At 48.7% G+C, this 19,396-nt stretch overlaps 1 protein-coding gene across 6 annotated transcripts in view; it reads right to left on the reverse strand.

The window, feature by feature from the left end:
- TIAM2 (TIAM Rac1 associated GEF 2) overlaps window positions 1-19,396 on the reverse strand; it is a 162,854-nt gene that overhangs the window by 32,031 nt on the left and 111,427 nt on the right. For all 6 annotated transcript variants that reach the window (XM_059699972.1, XM_059699968.1, XM_059699973.1 and 3 more), the window contains 3 exons: window positions 19,048-19,140; window positions 18,143-18,406; window positions 4,713-4,816 (listed from right to left, as the gene is read on the reverse strand). In XM_059699972.1, coding sequence (XP_059555955.1) covers window positions 4,713-4,816; window positions 18,143-18,406; window positions 19,048-19,140 — 461 coding nt within the window. The remainder of the gene's footprint in view (window positions 1-4,712; window positions 4,817-18,142; window positions 18,407-19,047; window positions 19,141-19,396) is intronic.

Below are 19,396 nucleotides of genomic sequence, written 5' to 3' on the forward strand. Positions count from 1 at the left end.
ATAATCACTGCCAGAGCCACACGAGGTGCTTACATAAAATCCCTCTAAAAAGCTGAAGAATGTTTCCTCGGGCGTAGCTCAGTGGAAAGGCTGCTTACCTTGTGGAAAACGGCTCAGGTTTGTGGCTTTTCTTCCACAGCATCAAGCCCCATGCGACTGTGCGCTGCGCTCCCAGGAAATTTCACAAAAAGCCTAGCATCGTTTCCAGCCCCCAGATGACTCCTCTCTCCTGTCCAACGCATTCTACAGAGTCAGTATTTGACATGTCCCCGGGATTTCCTGCTATCTTCAATTTTAAGCGGACAGAGAGATTTCCGAGATCAATTTAAAGAGCTGTGCCTCCTTGGAAGGAGGAAAGAGACGGTGACGGCCCCACACAGTAACTAGTAGCCAAAGAAACTCTCTCCTCCTCAGGTATGTACAGAGCCTATGGGCCACTGCCAGACACCCTTCTGGAAAGAAAGGCTCACCTTCTCGGCTGCTTAACAGCCTTCAGACATTGCAGAGTGAATCAACTTTCCAGACGCAGAAAAGAACACCGTGCAAGCACGCCCCGCCGGGTCCGCACGCACCCTCGTTCACTTACCCGCTGGGCACCCACAGGGAGAGTTCAGGCACCTGCTCCCTCGGGGAGAAATGGTTGCCTCTCCAGGCGGCTGCTGGGAAGTGAGTAAGACACGGTTCTCCACCCGTCCTCGCTCCCTCTCATTCCCAGGCAATGAAAAAAAACCCAAATGTGCTTCCAAGTCACCGTCGCAAGGACGTCCTAGCGCCACCACGCTCTTCCTCCCAGGCAGCGCCGGGGCTGTGGGAGGCGCACCCCCGCCTCCGGGTTCCCCCTAATGCCGGGAGCCTGCCGGCTCCGGGAGGGCCCCAGGTGAGGGCACAGGTGGCGGGGACAGAAGCCAGGGCCACATCTCGGCAGCCAGCTCGGAGAGCAGAGGACAGCGTGTCTGTGGGGACTGCTGCACACGCCCCAAGTTGTCAGAAACGAACCAGAAACTCCCTCAACCCCCTCGCCGAAAAAGAAATTGCTTATTCCTTTCAGACTCCGAACAGTAGTGCGAGCTAATTGCTAACAACACTGGGAGAAAGCCACGTCCCCCACCCGGGAGAGGCTGACGGGGAGCACAAAGAGCCGTGACAGTAATGGGTGCCCTCGGAGAGAGCAGGCAATCAATTAAGAACCATTTGCCGACATTGTGGGGCTGTCAAAGCCCCGCTCCCAGCTGTACCCATCCGGCCAGGCTGCCTGGGGTTTTCAAGGGAAATGCTTCCTTATTCTCAAGTCTACATTCCTGTGAGGGAAATACCCCAAACAGCCCGGGTCAAGCAGGGCCTAATCGGAAAAGAAGGCAATGACCCCTGAGTAGGTCTGAAGGGCCAGAGCGGGAAGCCAGGGACACGGAGGCAGGTCTTCCTGCGGGGTGACCACCTCCTGTGGGCATCCTGAGACCATCACCAGGCAGCGCCGGGGCGACCCAGAAAGACCCACGCCCGGCACACACCGGGCACGCAGGACAAAACTCCCAAATCACCACTTGGGAAACAGAAAGGACTGCTTTCAGATATAACCTGACATTACAGCATGCTAATAATAATAATAATATCAGAGAATTCAATTCAATTCAAAATGGTCTTTTCCCTATTATCCATCATACTTGCTACTTAGGATGACCACTCACTCTTTTTTCCTAAGGAGCCAAGAACATGAGAGCAGAGTGGCTGCCTGGCATGTCACTAGGATTTGTCTAATGCACTGAAATGCACCGGCTTAGACTGACAGGTACCTTCAAATTTGAAAAGGGTGAGGTAACTCCTCTAGACGTGAGAGGGGTTTGACAGTGAACGCCTAACATGCTAACATTCTCTCTCACTGTTTTCAGGATGTTCTTTGGTATTTACTTGCTCCCTCCTTGAGCCATTTTAACAATGAAAATTAAAGCTCAGATCGCCCCGGTTTCCAGCTCAACCGCAGCTTTCACTCCTCAATTTCTAAGAGATGTTCCAATGTTCATTTTGTAACAGTTTTGTGTTACTATGATAGATATTGTGAAGAAGAGCTGGAAACGGCCTTAACATGGCAATTTGCGTATTTATTTTATTGAATCGTCAAATAAAATCTGGAGAGAATTTAGTATTTTTCTTAAGAATTTTAATGTATAACTTGCACTGATTAAAACAGAGAGGAGGTCATTGTCCCTACAGTGTTATGTGACTTCCCTGGGCTGCCCCATTGGGCGGGCCCACAGGCACACTGACCTTAAAGCAGTGGTTCTCAACCTTCTGGCCCTTTAAATACAGTTCCTCATGTTGTGATCCTACCATAAAATTATTTTCGTTGCTACTTCATAACTGTAATGTTGCTACTGTTATGAATCGTAATGTAAATATCTGATATGCAGGATGGTCTTTGGCAACCCCTGTGAAAGGGTCGTTCGACCACCAAAGGGGTTGCGACCCACAGGTTGAGAACCGCTGCCTTAAAGAGACAGACCAGCTTCTGAGTGTTTCAGAAGTATTTGCTTTATATAAAATATTTAAGACAAAGCAATCAAAACACATCTGTTTGATGCTCTAGTGTCTATTATCTCAAAACAGAAAAGAAATGAATACAAGCTACAGTACCGGATTTCCAAAAGTAAGTAACTCACCAGAGATAGAACAGAGTAGTAAGACTAAAAATGCTGATGATTTCAGCTTAGCAAGAGAGACTGCGTCCTGGGGGCATGACCAGACCGGGGAAGGCCGCTGGTATTTGCTTTGTATGAGGAATTGGAAAGAGAAGGGGGGTTTGGAGGTGGACAGGGAAATGGGGGATGCGTACAGGTGAATAGAAAGGGACTGGCTGGTCAGAGGAGAGGCTGCCGGGCTCTAACCTGGCCCACCTTCTTACAGTGATTGTCACCAGTCACCAGAGTGTGCCACATGGCCACTCACCCAGGGGCGGGCTCCTAAACCCAACTGGGTTGTGGTCCTGCTACAAGTTTTATTTAAATAGCTGTCATTGCTTATATTCCCTCCATTCTTATTTTGCATTTAAGATAAAAGCAAGGAATGTAATGCAGGTATAATTTCAAATTCAGTTAAAACTAGACTGTGCATTAAAAGTAACCATGTCCATCAGACCATTTCTGAAAGGACAGCTAAGAACAGTTAAAAATGTAGGAAAAGCTTGGAATGTAACAAGTGTGGGTGCAGAGAACCTGGATGCTGGGACTTTGCTGGTGGGAATGGAAAATGGTGTGGCACTGGGGGAAATCCTGAAACTGTGGGGCTAATCCTGAAAAGGCTGAAGATGGAATTACCATATGACCTGCAATTCCGCTCCTAGAAGCATACCCAGAAGAACTGAATGCACAAATTCAAACAGATATTTGTATGCCAATGTTCATCAAAGCATTACTCACAATAGCCAAATGGTGGAAACAACCCGGATGCCCACCAACAGGTGAATGGATAAACAAATGCGGTATAGTCACACAATGGAATATGATTCAGCCATAAAAAGGAGGAAAGTTCTGACACTACAACATGGATGAACCTTGAAAGCATTATGCTAAGGGGGAAATAGTCCCGAAACAAAAGGACAAATATCGTATGATTACTCAAAAACGAGGCACCTAGAATCAGCAAATGGGACAGAAAGGATACAGAGGTTCCCAGGGGCTGGGGGGCCGGATTGAATGCGGAGGCATTGTCTAATGGGTAAAAAGTTTGTTTGTCATGATGAACAAGTTATGGAAATGGTAACACTTGCACATTATTGTGAATTTACGAACACCACTGTAGTGAACACTTTACAAATTGTTAAGATGGCAAATTTTACTGTGGAGAGCGGCTACCGCGTTTGGACAGGTTCAAGCCTCAGACTAATGAGAGGGCATGGTCCTCTAGTGGCAAAGCCACGTGCAGGTCCCAGCTTGGAGGGCAGAGCCCTCCCAGTACAATTATAGCCAAAGGCTATGGTTGTAAGCTTGAGCTTATGGTCCGAGCCTGTGGTCCCAGGTGGCTGAGTGATATGGGCTGCGGGAGGTACAGCAAGTGCTGTCAAAACAAAGCTTGATAGAATTCTCAGGTGCCTGTAATTAAGTAGATTCGAAACTCTCGAGAACATTGTAAACATCTTGACCACGCCCTTGCTTTGCCTCGTGGGATCGGACTATAAAATAAAGACTCAGTTTGCAGGCTGTGTCCCTGTCTCTCCATCTGAGAACAGTGTCCCACCTTGCCCCAGCTATATTCTCTTGTCTGTTTTCTTTAATCCTTTACCGTCCACCCTCAGGTTCACCGCTGACCATGCTGGACGCGGTTCATTTTACGTCATATATTTTACCACAACAAAATGACAACATTCAAAATATAATTGATCTTTGCCGCCCCCGCTGCCCCCCGCCCCCCCGAAAAAAAAGGTAGGAAAGAATAGAATAGTAATTTAACATGACTTTCAGAACACCCAAGCTTATGTTTCCTGTCAAAACTGCCCTCATGTGGCGATGGCCATGTTGGGGATCTGTGGGACCCTTCCAGAAGCTTGAAGGTAGGTCTGGCTGTAGGCAATGCTTCCTGTCAGTACTTCATTTCAAATATATATGGGAACTATTTTCTTTAAGGAGAATGTTTGTAACAACTGCTGGACCTAAGGGTGGGGTAACTCCATCTTCTTTTTCCCACCTCGGGGTCCTTGTGTGAGATTTGGGACAGCATCTTACCCTGAACGTCTGTTCCATCTTCTCCCTGTGGGAAGCCTGGTCCAGTGTGCCATCTGTCTGACTCCTCTTCAGGCCAGTGGTGATGTCGGGGACATTGCTGAAATCTGTCGGAAAGTGACAAACACATCTGTGAGTTTGGCCACCCGCACGGAATAGCCATGACTGGCTTAAAGGCTCAGATAGCGAAAGAAGGAAAGAAAAAACAACTAACAACCTAGAAGGCAGACCACAGTGCTCCTTATGACACTGAAGTTACAATTCACACATAGCTGGTCTGAAACAGCACTAACTGAAGAAGCAACATCTGTCTGTTTTGGTCAAAGGAGATCAATGACCAATCCAAACTACGGCTTAAACACCTTGTCACTCTCATCATTTGTGTGCAAACTGTACTTCACTAAACTCTGATCCTACGTAATTTATTTGGACCAAAAATCAAAAGCAGTGACCACTGTTGGCACTTGCCTATTTTTGGCTGAGGGCCAATCACCAGGGATGTCTTGGAACACCAAGGATGCAATATCATAGATTCTTATTACAACCCACAACGTGCTCATTTGCAAGTATAATTCTTCTTTTTCTGGCATCAACACAATTTCATCCTAAATTGAAAGTCCCAAGAGGAAGAGGAAACTCTGTTAACTTCCAGGGGAAGGATTAAGACACAGTATAAAAGGTTAAGTAGAGAGCATGTGGTTTTCCAACCTACAACTCTACCGTTACATACATGCCACCTCAACAGTTCTCCCCAGTGGTTCTCAAAATGACACATTCAAGACGGAAAGGCATGCCTCTGTCAAAATATAACACAGATTTCCATTCTAACTCTGGTATTTGGGAGACTGTCCCCTCAAGTAGGTGAAGCCAGGTGGTTTTGGATCGCAGTCGGCTACAACAGGAAGTGATCAATCTCATGCCTGTCTGAGTTGATGGAGGCTGAAAAGCCAGGGACAGACATTGGCCAACTCTTCAGCCTGGTGAGGGCAGGGACCATGGCCCATGGCCCATGGGAGAACTTCAGAAGCTGTGGGAGCCCGAGGAGGTTGATGGAACTCACGGGTAGAGAGATGGTCCACACACGCAGAGCACACGGCCAAGTGGCAGAATCGAACCTGCCCTGCTGCTGCCTGCGCCTTGTGGGCGAAACGCTCCAGCATTTCCAATTCCAAGTGCGGGACGCAGGCCGCACACGGGTGCACTGACGTGTGGGGATTTCCACAGCACCTGCCACATGTCAGGTGTGGACTAGGAGGTGGCCAAAGACCACGGAGACCTGAAGGCCTCACCAATGTCTCGGGCAGAAGGAGCTGGCAGCCTGCACAAACCAGATGATGCTGGGGAATAACATGGTGATGTAGAAAGCAGGTGCCCCGTGAATTCTGAGTCTTTGGAACCTAAGTGCTGAAAACCCCCTTTTTACCTCTGGCAAAGGCAGGATGTTTACCAGGTAACAGACATCTGATGTCCTTCCTGTCAAAACCCGGCCCACCCAGGAAGAAGGGCTTCCCTGGGAAACACTGGGGCTCCCCCGCGGGCCCTCTCTGAGGCTCAGCTGAACCACCTCCCCGTGAGGCTGGCGGCTCTGGGACCCAAGAGGAGGTGGCAGCGCTAGGTGGTTCCACCACCCACCATCTGGGCATAGCCCGTCTCCGTGGTGACCGACTCCTTTCCCAACCCGCCAGCAATGCACCAAGGCCAAGCTCAGGAGCAGCTGAGCCTGAGGTGCCCAGGGCTGTGGGTCCCAGCTCCCGGAGCCTCCGCGTTCACCGGGACCTCTACCCCGCGAGGAGGAGGATGTGTCCTCAGCACTCTCCGGGGGAGAAATGAGAACGAAGTAAGTGCTGGGAGAACAGCAAGTGTCTTTAAGAACCGGGGCCGGTAACCGTGGAATGCTCACGTGGCAAGCTGCTTGAGACAGGCACGGCCTCCTGTCCTGTGTGCAGCCCCCACTCCGCTCCACCCACATCCCAGGCGCCAGCTGGGCCGGCGGGGAGACAGCCTCCCTCCCAGCCAAACACCGGCTTCCCCTGGGGGAGCCTCTGGAGCGCGGGCTCCCCGGACACGGGTTAGGGCGCTTGATCCGCAGGCCACAATATGCACGTGCTTCCCACCCGCCCCAAGGTCACGCTCCACGACAGACGCCCAGGCTGGCTCCGGGAGTCGTTAGCCAGCCTGATTGTAAATAATGAAAAAAACTGTAAAATCAAGTCAAGGCATCTATTTCTACCCAGAAAATACGCCCTTTTGTCTTTCTCATCTTATTCCTGGGGAAGTGAACCATTTGGGGTCCAGCAAGAGCTTCTGCTCAGCAGCTCGGCGCCTCCATGTGGACCAGCTCGTTCAATTACTTATTCCCTCCTCAGAGGGCACTGAGCACCCCGGGCCCCCCTGCCCCCCCTCCCCAAGGCCAGGTGAAACCAGGCGCCAAAAACCACATTTTGGAGAGTGACGACACGCCAGGCGGCTGCCCGGGAGGGTGGCTGTCTCCCGCACTCCTACTCACCCTGCAGCGCCCCGGGAAACAGGAGGCTTCGGGTATGAGACGCCTCACAATGCAGCGCCTTCCTGCTCTTTGCCACTACAGCACCCACGCGTGTCCCTTGCGGCCAGGCAGCCTGCAGCCCCAATTCCTTTACAATTAAATGGCAAAACCTGTGTTCAAGTAACATCCTGGGTTTCAACTTAAAATAGAAACACCGGGAAATGCTGCAGCTAAGGTTGCCTCGCCCACACCGTGCATAATGTGAGCTCAAAGTTTACATCTCCATCTCTTCCAAAGCCAGCCTCGCCCCGTGAGCACACGGGAGTGGGGGCTCTGCCACTCACCCCTCCCACCACACCCCATGGCATGGGCATGGGCACGGGAGCACCAGCTGGAGGGGCCACTGGGATGTGCACGAGGGGGAAGTCTTTGGGACAGGGGGCCACTGGGTGGAGGGCCTGGGAGAGGGCTCGGCACGTGGTGGTGTCTGCTGGCCTCCTGCCTGCTGCTCACTCCTGGGCTCTCACTCCGCCCCGCAGGCAGCGCCACTGTTTGCCTCCTCCTGCTGATGCGACCCTTCGATCCCAGTCTCTCTGGCTGCCTCCGCCTACACACCAGGTAGCCAGGGAGAAGCAAGCTCTTCCCAGGCCCCAGACACCACCCAGGTGGCTGCTGGGAGGACACCAGGCAGCTTGGTCACAAGGCGGGACCCGACCTGCGGAGCACAGGCAGCTGGTCCCCTGAAAAGAAGGTTGGGAACCCCTACTATTGTCCCAGAATGGCTCCTGGGGACGCACAGACAGCAATGATAGGAGGAACTGAGCTGAAATCTCAAGAAGACCCAAAACAAGAAGCCGAAAGAACATCTGCTTTCCCCTCTGCGGTTCAATAAGACTCTGTGGGGAATCAGTGATGGCGGTCAGAGCGTCAGGGAACTGCGTCACCTTGGGACTGAGGATGCCTTTGAAGTAAGAAGACGGCAGTGAGGATGGAGATGATGTTTAAGCGACGCTTTTCGTGCTTCAGAGCATGCACGCAGCACAGTCATTCCCAGTGCGATCCGAAGCCCCCTCTTTGATAATAAATACTTTATTGTCCTGAAGTACAATTCATCTTAATATAATCCACCTCCACGCACACCTTCACTAAAAGCAATAATAGCAACACAAAAAGAAAAATGAAGAATAATTTCAACAATTGTGATTTGGGTAAATCGAAGTTGCCAGTGTGAGGATTCAGCATTTTGTAGGTGCAAAATGATGATTTTTTCCATTCTCCAAGCTTCACCCGCTATTATAAAATCCTCACAAGGCAGTTTATCATGGCCCCAAGAGCACATTGAGCAATGAGTTCATTTGCACAGAAGAGCTTAAAATGGCCCGACTTAAATTAAAATTTGCAAACTTTGTATAACAATAATTAGTTTTAATTAACTCAGATTGCCCTGAATTTTTCTCATGCTTTTACTTAAAAAAAAAACACGCAGTGGTTTGTGAGGTTTTCATTAATCACACTTGCTGTGCTCTGTCATCCAGGCAAATACTACTCTTCACCAGTCAGCGAGACAAAATGAAAATACAACCAATTAAAGAAAATAATAGAAACAGATGGACTATTCGGCAAGAGGAAAAAAAATAACTTGGAGTTGACTACATGCGAAAGCTAGTCAATTCCAAAACTATCCCATTCACAAAGAGACCACCCTAATTATTAGATGCTACTGACATAAACGTTAACCTACATTTCTGAAGAAAACTGGGATCGACATTTCTTTATTGTTACATTACTCTCGTGTCAAAGAAATTCAAGGCGGCAGCTTGAATGTCACTGTCAAAGCTTGCAGAGAACTAAATTCCATCATAGGATAAATACCATGCCAGGAAAATGTAAATTTCATAAATCTCCCATGTCCACTGAACCTGCGGTCACAGCCAATCGGTGATGTTCTTGATAAGGCAATATCTCTGATGATGAATAGAGAGAAGTAAATACCATAGTAAATGTTTCTTAATAGCAGGCTGCCACGATTTGATTCAATTATCTTGCGCTAAACACCCTCAGAGTCTGCAAGGATACGCAGAGGCACAGAAATATGGCAGGCAATTTCAGGGTCGGAACATGCTGCAGGCCACCTCCATGTTAACTGCCACCTCGGGGAGGAAGAGGCCTTCTCAGAAGCGGGGAGCAGGGAGATGGCTGAGCCCCCATTCTCCTTGTCTGGCCAGGCTATGCCTGTGACAGAGGCACGCGCTTAGCCCACAGAAAGAGGGTGTCATTGGAGTCTCTGATGAAACCTACAAGGTCAATGGTAAAAGGGATCTACAGCCAAAGTTTCGATTCTGCCAGAGCTGATTCCCGCCACAGCTGGGAGGACCCCCCCCCCCACCCCCGACGCCACACTTAATTACAATCAGGGGCACGTGACAGACACCACTGTATTTCAGACACATAGAGAACGTTAATCAAGTCAAGTTTAAGTTCCAAACCCTTACAAACTTCTTGGAGTTGGAGTTCTATTCAAGCCTAGAAAAGACCTAAAAAAAAAGTACACAAGATTTCTATGCTGTAGGAGAAAGAAAACTTGAGTAACACCCCCTTTCAGGAAGTGCCATTGTCCTGTGGGATTTTAAAAGGTCAAATAGAATATTCAGCCATGAGGAGGAATGAGGTACTGGCTCATGCTACCACACTGATGAACCCAGAAAACATTAAGCTAAATGAAAGAAGCCATCCCGGCCGGTGTAGCTCAGTGGCTGAGTGTCAACCCATGAACGAGAAGGTCACTGGTTCGATTCTGGGTCAGGGCACATGCCTGGGTTGCAAACTGGATCCCCAGTAGGCAGCCGATCAATGATTCTCTCATCATGGATGTTTCTCTCTCCCTCCACTCTCCCTTCCTCTCTGAAATCAATAATATATATGTATTTGATATATAATATATATACTTAAAAGAAAAAAAGAAGCCAGACGCAAAAGACTATATGGTGTGGTTCCCTATCCACATATGAAATATCCAGACTAAGTGCATCCACAGGAACAGACAGGAGAGTAGCGGCTGTCAGAGCCCGGGGGCTGGGGGGATTCGGGGTGACCGCTGATGAGTACTGAGGTGATGAAACGTTCTGCAATTAGAGAGCGGTGATGGTTTCGCACCTTTGTGAATATACTAAAACCCATTGAATTGTACACTTTAATGAATGTAACGGCATGTGAATTATCCTCAGGTGTTTTTTAAAGATAAGAATGTTAATGTAGATTTTACAGGAGAGAAATGAGAGTTACAGTGAAACTCCACCACCAGTGGATTCCAAAGGACCAAGTGACACACAATATATGGTCACGTTACCTCAAGGTTAATGAAAGTCTGTGTGAATGATATTAAAAAGGCACTCGAACAAAGATAGTGAAACTACTACTAAACTCCGACCTTTCCCTGAACGGAGAAAACCCCACTTGATCACGAGGCCGCGGTTTCTGCTCGCGACCCAGCCCTCGATGGGAACCCGGATAAGACTGGGCCTTCATCGGTCTAGTTACGCCTGAATCTGTTTCACTGCAGAGAACATCATCATTGGATTTTACCCTCAGTGTGTTAATACTGAACTTTTTAAAAGAAAAAAAAACAACAAAGTGGTTAAAATCCAGACATGTTCCCCTACGCGAAGGGAAAAACAAGAAGACAACAGTTCTCGCCCTCTCTACAATCACCACGACCTTGTCCAAGTGACGAGCAACTTCACGTGCCTTGGTTTACCCAGCTGTGAAAGTCACCATGACCTTGTCCACATGCCTTGGTTTACCCAGCTGTGAAAGTCAAATGATAATAACACCTCCGGCCCGCCAGGGTGGTGTAGGGGTAATTCGTGGTTTTAAGTCTCGCTGTGATCTTTAGGTTTGACACAGCCTGCTATTATTACGAAGCCTTAACTAACTCTCTGCAGGGCAGTCAAGACCTGGTTCTATTTAAAGGGGCCAGGAGATTTGTCACAAAACGGAAAGCTCCCTCCATTGCTGTTTTCCCTTCACAGACTATTATAAGAAATACACATCCCTACAGCCATTAAAGTGTTGCTTTAATCATATTAAATAACTAAACTTGAGAGAAAGGAAAAATGCTTAACTGTCTTGCCCAATCCTTCATCTTAAGAGTTAAGGAAATAGAAGTTCGAGGAACTTGTTCAAGGTCAAGCACAAGGCCCGGAATCCAGGTCGCCTTCCTCCAGATCCACAGATGTTCATTATGTCACAACGCAGCAAACAGAACTCAACACCCATCTCACATCAGCGCTGCCCTACGCTGGTGATGCAGAAATTACTGCTCTTTTTTAGTTGTCGTTTGGGTTTGCCGGCCACAATACCCCGTGCCATGGGCACTGATCAGCCATGAAGGCTGCAGAGCAGCACGGATGAGGGATGTGAACTGGGCTCTGTGTTCTCCCAGGACACAGCCAGATGCTGGGGCTGGGTCTATGGTTTCAGCCCAGCAGTGTCAGGGGCCACCCAGCGTCCCCACAGGCATGCAAGTCCCAGCACAATTCCCTTGCGGCCAGAGTTATAAAGAAGGGATCTGGGAATCTCCAAGGATTCTTTTAACCCCCTCCCCCCCCAGTCCCCTCTCAGGAACATCACCTTAACATCCAGTTAAGAGACACCTAACAACCTTCCCTCCATTCAGGTGGTATTTGAGTGACTTGCCTGCAATTCGCCAAGAGCTGTGTCAGCTGCTGTGTCTTATGCACCTTTGTATTCTTCAAGTCCCTGCTTTTCAAGGGGTTTTCAACCTAGTAGATCAATTATGACAAACACACAGAGTGATACGCCCAGGCACTGAGTCCTAACTTCTGTATCCGGTACACAAACAAAAGGTTTTGAGTTCAAAAGAGGAAGAACTCAAGATCACCCCAAGGTGACATGCAGGCAGCCCTACTTCTGGAATGCAGTCCTAACAGAGAGGTACTGAAAATGAGTTCATAGGTCCTGTGAAGACTTCTATTCCCAGAGATCTAAGCAAATTATTAAATTTCTACTTGCACCTCATCTTTTAAACACACCTGACACCTCTGAATCGTCTCCTCCTCCTCCGCAGTGAGCACATGTTGACCTGTTGAAGATCAGAGACCATCCACATGGTGACCATTCTCACGGAGCTGGCTGGGGCGCACCTGACCCCAGGCATTTACAGGGCATAGGTATTAAGCTTATGAAACCTAGGCCTCTTATCAACATCGCCAGCCCCCTTTTCTTCCTCAGTCTTTTTTTATAAAATAAGCGTAATTTTGCCAATACTACCATGCAAAGATGCCCAAACTTCTCAGAAGCATGATGTGCCAATTTGTCAACTGAAACATGAGTCGGAATTAGATCCACAATAACCAGAATTGGAAAGGCGAGTGTAGAGAAGTTGAGAATCGCATGTCTTTCTGTTTAGACGCTTCCCAGTGCTTCCCTGGGAATTCCAGGTTCCAGAGGGAGCCCGCTGGGAGACTTTAGAAGGAAGGGCATTCTGTAAACTGTGCCACGTGGTCCAGTGTCACCCGCCCTCCAGGGACAGCCGTCAGGGCTCCTTGAGGAAGACACAAAATAATTTCACTAACAATTTCCAATGTCTCTTTCCAAATACTAGTAGGTTTGCCCAGAGCTACTGACAAGTAACAAAATTGGGTCATTTGAACTTTGTCATCTTCTCCCATAACATGTGAAAGACGTTAATGGCCCAAAAGCAAAAAAGGGATAACAGATCAAAGGCTTTATGTGGGAATGGACACTTTATAAATGGCTAATCAGAGCTGAGCCCCGTAGGATCAGAAATAAATGTATAAGATGCCACAAATCATAACTGAAAGGTCTGAGATGAGAGCAATTGATTTGCTGTACTAGTGTTTTAAATATGATTGATTTCTTCTATAAACAAACATGTTTTGGCCTTACACTTAGTGGAAATCTTTAGAATAGGCGATTTGTCATTCAGATCCCCTCTCTTTCCCTTTACGTTGTCAATTTTGATGGATTTTTGCATAAGCCTTTTTAAAACCATTTTGGAAGCAGGTGGAATATTCATTATACAGGTAGGAGCTTAACACGGTGTTCCAGAACGAACTCGGGTCCCCCGCAGAGCTGCCCCCGGACAGCCTCCCCTTGTAGAAGGCAGCTCCATCCTCCGGTTGCTCAGCCAAACCAGGGAGCCGTCCTTGCCTCCTGTCTCCTCACACCCACACTGCCCTCTGAGCAAGTCCTGAAGCGCTGCCTCCACCGAGAGCAAAGCCAGCATCGCCTCTCGCCCGGATCCCCGCTGCAAACGCCTGTCCCACCCCTGGCCTCCTGCAGTCTCTTCTCAACCGTGACACGTTCAAAACACTGGTCAGCTCCCGCCACTGCTCTGCTCAATGCACGGGAGGGCCCTGCTTGTCCTCAGAGGAAACGTCAGACTTGTCACCTCTAAAGCCCTCCCTACTCGTGCCTCACCGGTCCTCTCGGGCCTCCTCTCCAGGCACCGGGGCCATTTGCTGAGCCTTAAACTTGCCACTCATGTCTCTGTCTCAGGGCACCTGTCACAGTGCCCTCTGCCTGGGAAGCTTCGCTTCCGGGTGTCCACATGGCCCATCCTCACCTCCTTCGCTGCCTCATCCTCACTGGCAACCACTGGTGCCCCTTCCACAGCGGCAAGCTGCCCGTCTCTACTCTGCGTGATCTATCCCCTGTGCACCTGCAGCTCAGGTCAAATGCTCTGGCTCTGACTTGTCTCTTCCAGAAACGTCTCTCTGATTCTCACAGCTTCCTGCTGGCCCCTGTTGCTCTAAATCAACAGGAAAATCAGTGGAATGCTACCTCCAAGCTGGATCTTTTCTTCTTTGTATTGGAAAGTATTGTTTGCAAATCATGAATTATTATTTACAAGCGTTTCACTGTTCCCACTCACTATAAACATCGAGAAAATGATGTGTACTTCACCTTCATGTGCCTGCAACACTTAACAACATGCAATTGTGTGCTTTGTTAAATTAATCAAGTGAATAAATAAATGAATGAGAATGAGACAAAGGAAACCAAATGCCCCAACAATGCTAAATTTTACTAAGGGAATTGGGGTCCAAGGACTGTCATTCCCTCCACTGCAAACAGAAGACCACATGCTCATGTCCATGGAGGAGAGTGAAAACTATAAGAAACTCAGAATTCTGAGGCCCAAGATCTCTGTGTTCTGGTAAAACTAGTCTATACCAATCGGATTTTTAAAAAGATTTTTAAATACACCAGCCATCTTTAGGAACTCTAATTATGTTTTTACATCTGGGCCTCTGGGGTGTCAGCCAGACAGACGCAGTCAGAGCAGCTTTATGCTCAAGCAGCGCATTCTCTGAGCTCAGGGTTGTTAGTCATCCTACACCCGGCGATGGGCGGCAAAATGCCCTCGCTCTCATAAACAGGAAATAAGGGGGTTGGCCACATCAGAGCCGGCTCTATAATTCTTCCCCTGATGCAAAGGTGTATAATGGACACATACATTCGCAGCAGCAATTCATTCCAAAGAGCAAATTTGCATCTAAGTGGCTTCTGGTAGCTGGAGACTCCACACTACTCATACCTCAATTTGGAAAGGGAGTGATTCAAAGTGGGGCGAGGGATTAAAAAAAGAACCCCAGGCTGCAATTACCTCCTCATCTGGTAAGCATCTGCTGAGTTGATGGTGTCTAAATGGCAGAAGGAACATAGAGGCCTTTTCTAGTTTGTCTCCTGTTAAATAAATCCCCGCCCTTAACAATGCAGGATTAATCGCTGTTGATAGATGGAAAATACATTAATGCCACAGCAAGTTCAGTGCTTACATAAAGACTTTGTTCAGGAACTGCATGCCCGATGAAAGTCTTAAAAGCTGTTGGAATTTTTCAAACGATGGCATATATTAGAGAAGGGATTTTCCTACTTAAATCACAAAAACATCATTAATAGGAACCCAGTATAAACAGGGCTGGCGCGGCCAATCCCTTCAATGGCGGCTTTGTTGGCTTAAAAATAACACCGGGCTCTTGGGGGAATTCCAGTGGTAAAATTAATTCTCTCTATAAAAAGTCTTTACAGATGATATTTCCGCTCAAGTCAAAGACAGCCCATGGACATTTCCTCTCTTTCTACGGTGGATCACGAAGACAGAAATTCAAACCCTGGACCACGAGAATCAAAGGGCCATTCATGTCCAAGGAAACAAAGGAACCTAATATTGAACTCTCGTCAATTCCCTATGTATTTCTTGTCTGTTCCGCTCTTCACAGAGCATCATGGGAGTATCACTGCAAAGCCACTCTTCACAGAGCATCATGGGAGCATCACAGCAAGGCCACTCTTCACAGAGCATCATGGGAGTATCACAGCAAAGCCACTCTTCACAGAGCATCATGGGAGCATCACAGCAAGGCCACTCTTCACAGAGCATCATGGGAGTATCACTGCAAAGCCACTCTTCACAGAGCATCATGGGAGTATCACAGCAAAGCCACTCTTCACAGAGCATCATGGGAGCATCACAGCAAAGCCACTCTTCACAGAGCATCATGGGAGCATCACAGCAAGGCCGGTGACTGCCGAAAGGTCTTTGCTCCTCCGTGCCCTCAACATGCCGATGGGACAGTGTGTCCTGATGAACAGATGTGAGCTAACAAGTCAAGTGGCTGCCTCCCGAGCACACGCAGGAGGGCAGTATTGGAAGTTTGGGGCAAGTAACTCCTGATTCAGAGAAGAGCAACACATAAGCGCAACAGCTGTGCTTTACCAAAAACCTGACACATGTCATCTCATTTAATCCTCACCGCCCTGGCACAGACGTGTTCAGAAAATGCTCTGGTTCAGACCAGTGCGAGCGAGCGCTGCTTACCATCAAATGGGGCTCAGTTCCAGGGGCCACCTGAAGAACTATCCCAGGAGGGGACAGGCTGCTGGGGTGCACTCACCCACGCTCAGGACTCTCTGCTTGAGGGCTGCCCCCAAAGTCGCACAACCCGGAAAGGTCAAGCCAGGACCCGAACCCAGGTCGGACTGGCTGCTCGTCACCACACCCCACCTCTTGGTGTCGACAGGCCTCTCATGTAATCGAGATATTAGGCACAAATGAGAGACTCGCCCTTATGTCTCTGTTTAGCTTTCATTTTCCCATCTACCCACTCCCTGACTTCCCTTTCCCCTAACCTTCAAAATGGACAGACTTCCCTCCGAGATGTTCACTCGCCATATTTCGCTTCCTTCAGGAGCTATGCAACTGCCTCAAAAAGAAAGCAAGCCACCCGTGTGTGCGGAGGGTTTGGGGAAGCAGTCGCCGTGGCTGCCTGGCTTCCGCCCAAGCCCATTGCCACGGACCAGTAGGGAGGGGCCAGACAGTCTCCGCCGGGCAGGAGGGGCGGCGTGCGCTCTGGGGAGGATGAGTCACCCCAGGGAGCACCAGTCTGGCTGGGAACCGGAGCGGTCAGCGGCTCTGCCCGGGCTGCGGGGAAGCCCTGCCCAGGGGAGGGAGGGAGGGAGGGCCGCGGGGGTGCGGCACCGCAGCTGCGTGGGGACCTGCAGGAAGAGCAGCGTGGACCAGCACCGCCATGCTCGGAGCAGCTAAGCCGTGCGCACCCACAGACACGCGCTCCTCAGGCAAGTCATCAGGTTGAGGACATCAGATGGCTCCTGAGGATGCGTCATGCCATCCTACCTACCTGCTTTATTCTGCTGCCTTGGGGGGGAAACAACAAGCTTAATGGACTTACTTGATCCTTACTATTTAAAAAAAGGGTAAATTTACTGGTTTTGCTGCTCTCTATAGAAACCCATTCCTGCAAGCACCAAAGTGCAATGATGGCAGTGAATCTTTATGATGATAAAACACATAGAGAAATAACAGGCAGGGAATGCATCCCTCGAGAATAATGAGTCCAGAGAGGGGACATGCGCGTGTGCCACGGGGGACACGGGGCCTATCACGCAGCCGGGGAAGCTGAAGGACGGCCCTCACGGAGCCAAGCAATGAATGAGTTCCGGCATAATTTCTGTCTTATGACACTCGCTTTTATACGCCCATAGTTGGCACTGAAATTGGAGTGAAGCCTCGAGAGGAGCAGAAAGCACTGTATACCCCACTGAACCCCAAATCTCACAATCTGACTTTTTTATTCCAAAACTGGCCTAATGAACTTGCTTTATAACTAATGCTAGCCTAACAACGTCTCGTTTGTGGTTTTCATTCATTTTTGGTAACCATGCAGTGATTTCAATGGGAAATCCTCTATCGTTGTTATCAAGTATAAAAATTACATCCTGCGCCTCCTGGATAAAGACGCTCGGACCCTCCGGGAGCACAGCGGGAGCCCCTCATTCGCTGACTGCGCTGTGTGAGGCCTGCATGAGGACAAGCTCAGGAGTTCAAACCTTCCCACGATTGCCTCATATGGAAATTTTACCTTCAGAAAAATAAACTGGCAAACAATGTGTCACTTTTAGGCCTAAACAAACTTTTTCGTTCATGGCCTCCATTACAGGCGTGCAGTTTACTGAGAAAGTAGTACTTAACAAAAGAGGTAAAGAACTGAACTGCATCGACTCTCCTAAGATCACCGTGAAATGGTTTTGCCTTTGATTCAGCTGAATAGAAAAATCAACCTTGGTATTTCTGTTGGCTTTTGTCTGCCTCAATCACAAAGCAATTACAATGCTAAGTGTCACGCGTGACTGGTAAACGATGCTGCAATTTTAAAGAATGCTACTTTGTGCAAAATTATATTCTATTTTCATGACAAGTGTTATGATTACTGATATGCAGGGAATTTTGACCAAATCTACTTGGTTGGCATTTGTGTTCTTCTAATACCATGAGAAAACACTTTTTGAACAGCTTAAATCATCTAAGTTTGCAGCGAAAGAACAGCCTACAAAGTTTAGCTGTGGATACCGGCGGTTAAGCGGAGGAGAGGCCAACGCTCACCATTGGCCGTGTCCTTTTTAAAGTTGTCCAGGAACTCCTCCAGAAGCTGGGACTGGTTAGGAGGGGGGAGCAGGCCCTTCTGGTCCCTGGAGAAGAGGTCACTGTCCGACCAGGAAGTGCACAGGGTTCCCTTGGTGCCTGGCGGCCGAGCGATCAGCGTGAGCCCCACGCTCTTCTCAGAGAACAGGGCCTCCATCTGCTTCAGGTCAAGGTCGGACACAGCTTCCCCATTCAAGGTCATGATCTCGTTGCCCTTCCTCAGCCCTGGGAGGACAGGGAAACAGAGGAAGAGGAGAGAGCGAGATTACTCAGAGGAAAAGATTTCAAGATGAAAGAAAGCTGCAAACACTGACTGTGTGCTCCCAGGGGCTGTTGTTCAGTTGCTGCCTTCAAAGAAAGTGCCAAAATATATTTGGATGCCACTGATAACAAATTCCCGCTCTCTCATGGCTAGGATCAGACGGAGTAGTTTGAAAGGGAAACGATCCGAGAGCCATTTAAATGAACTGTCCTCCTTATTTCTCTGCTGTGAAGTGCCCTGGGAAATTACACTTGTTTTATCTGTGTCTGTCTGCCTGTCTGGCTCTCACATTTTCCTCTGTCTGTCCGTCTGTGTGATACGCATGTATGTGCTCTCTGTGTATGTACAGGGTGTCTGTCCCCCAAAAATGTATACCCGGTTTAACAGCTGATTCTATGACATTTTCAAATTGAAAGGTATTTTAATAAACACTGCCAAAGTGTACACACACATATGCCTATGTATTTGCAATGGAACTATTAAGTTTACTTTCTTTAAAATTCTAGGAAAAACCACTTTCCGGCACAACTGCAAGAAGGAACTTGCACTATCGAGCCTGCACTGCACGGGTCAGAGTGGGTGGGAAGGTGCCTGCCGCACGGACCTTCTCCATACGCCAGGCCGTCGGGGAGGACGTCGCTGATGAAGATCCGGCTGAGATGCTGGTGCTCGTCCACCTGGGCGGTCACGGCAAACCCTGTGGACAAACACGAAAGGGAAACACAAGCCTCAGCTCATCTCCCCGATCAACTTCCCAGCTCAGCAGCGTCTTCGCCAACGTCTATTCTCACTAGCACAGCGTGCAGAGAGGGTCTAAGTCACAACTACTTTGAAAGCACAAATAGCTAGCAGGACCAGAAAAAGAGGGACATGTCAGATCTAAAGGTTTAATGAACACAAATACAAGCTTATTGAAAACAGGGGCCATCCATACACACATGTTCACAGAAGCG

Source organism: Myotis daubentonii, chromosome 6, assembly GCF_963259705.1.
Source record: "Myotis daubentonii chromosome 6, mMyoDau2.1, whole genome shotgun sequence".
Lineage (NCBI taxonomy): Eukaryota > Metazoa > Chordata > Mammalia > Chiroptera > Vespertilionidae > Myotis > Myotis daubentonii.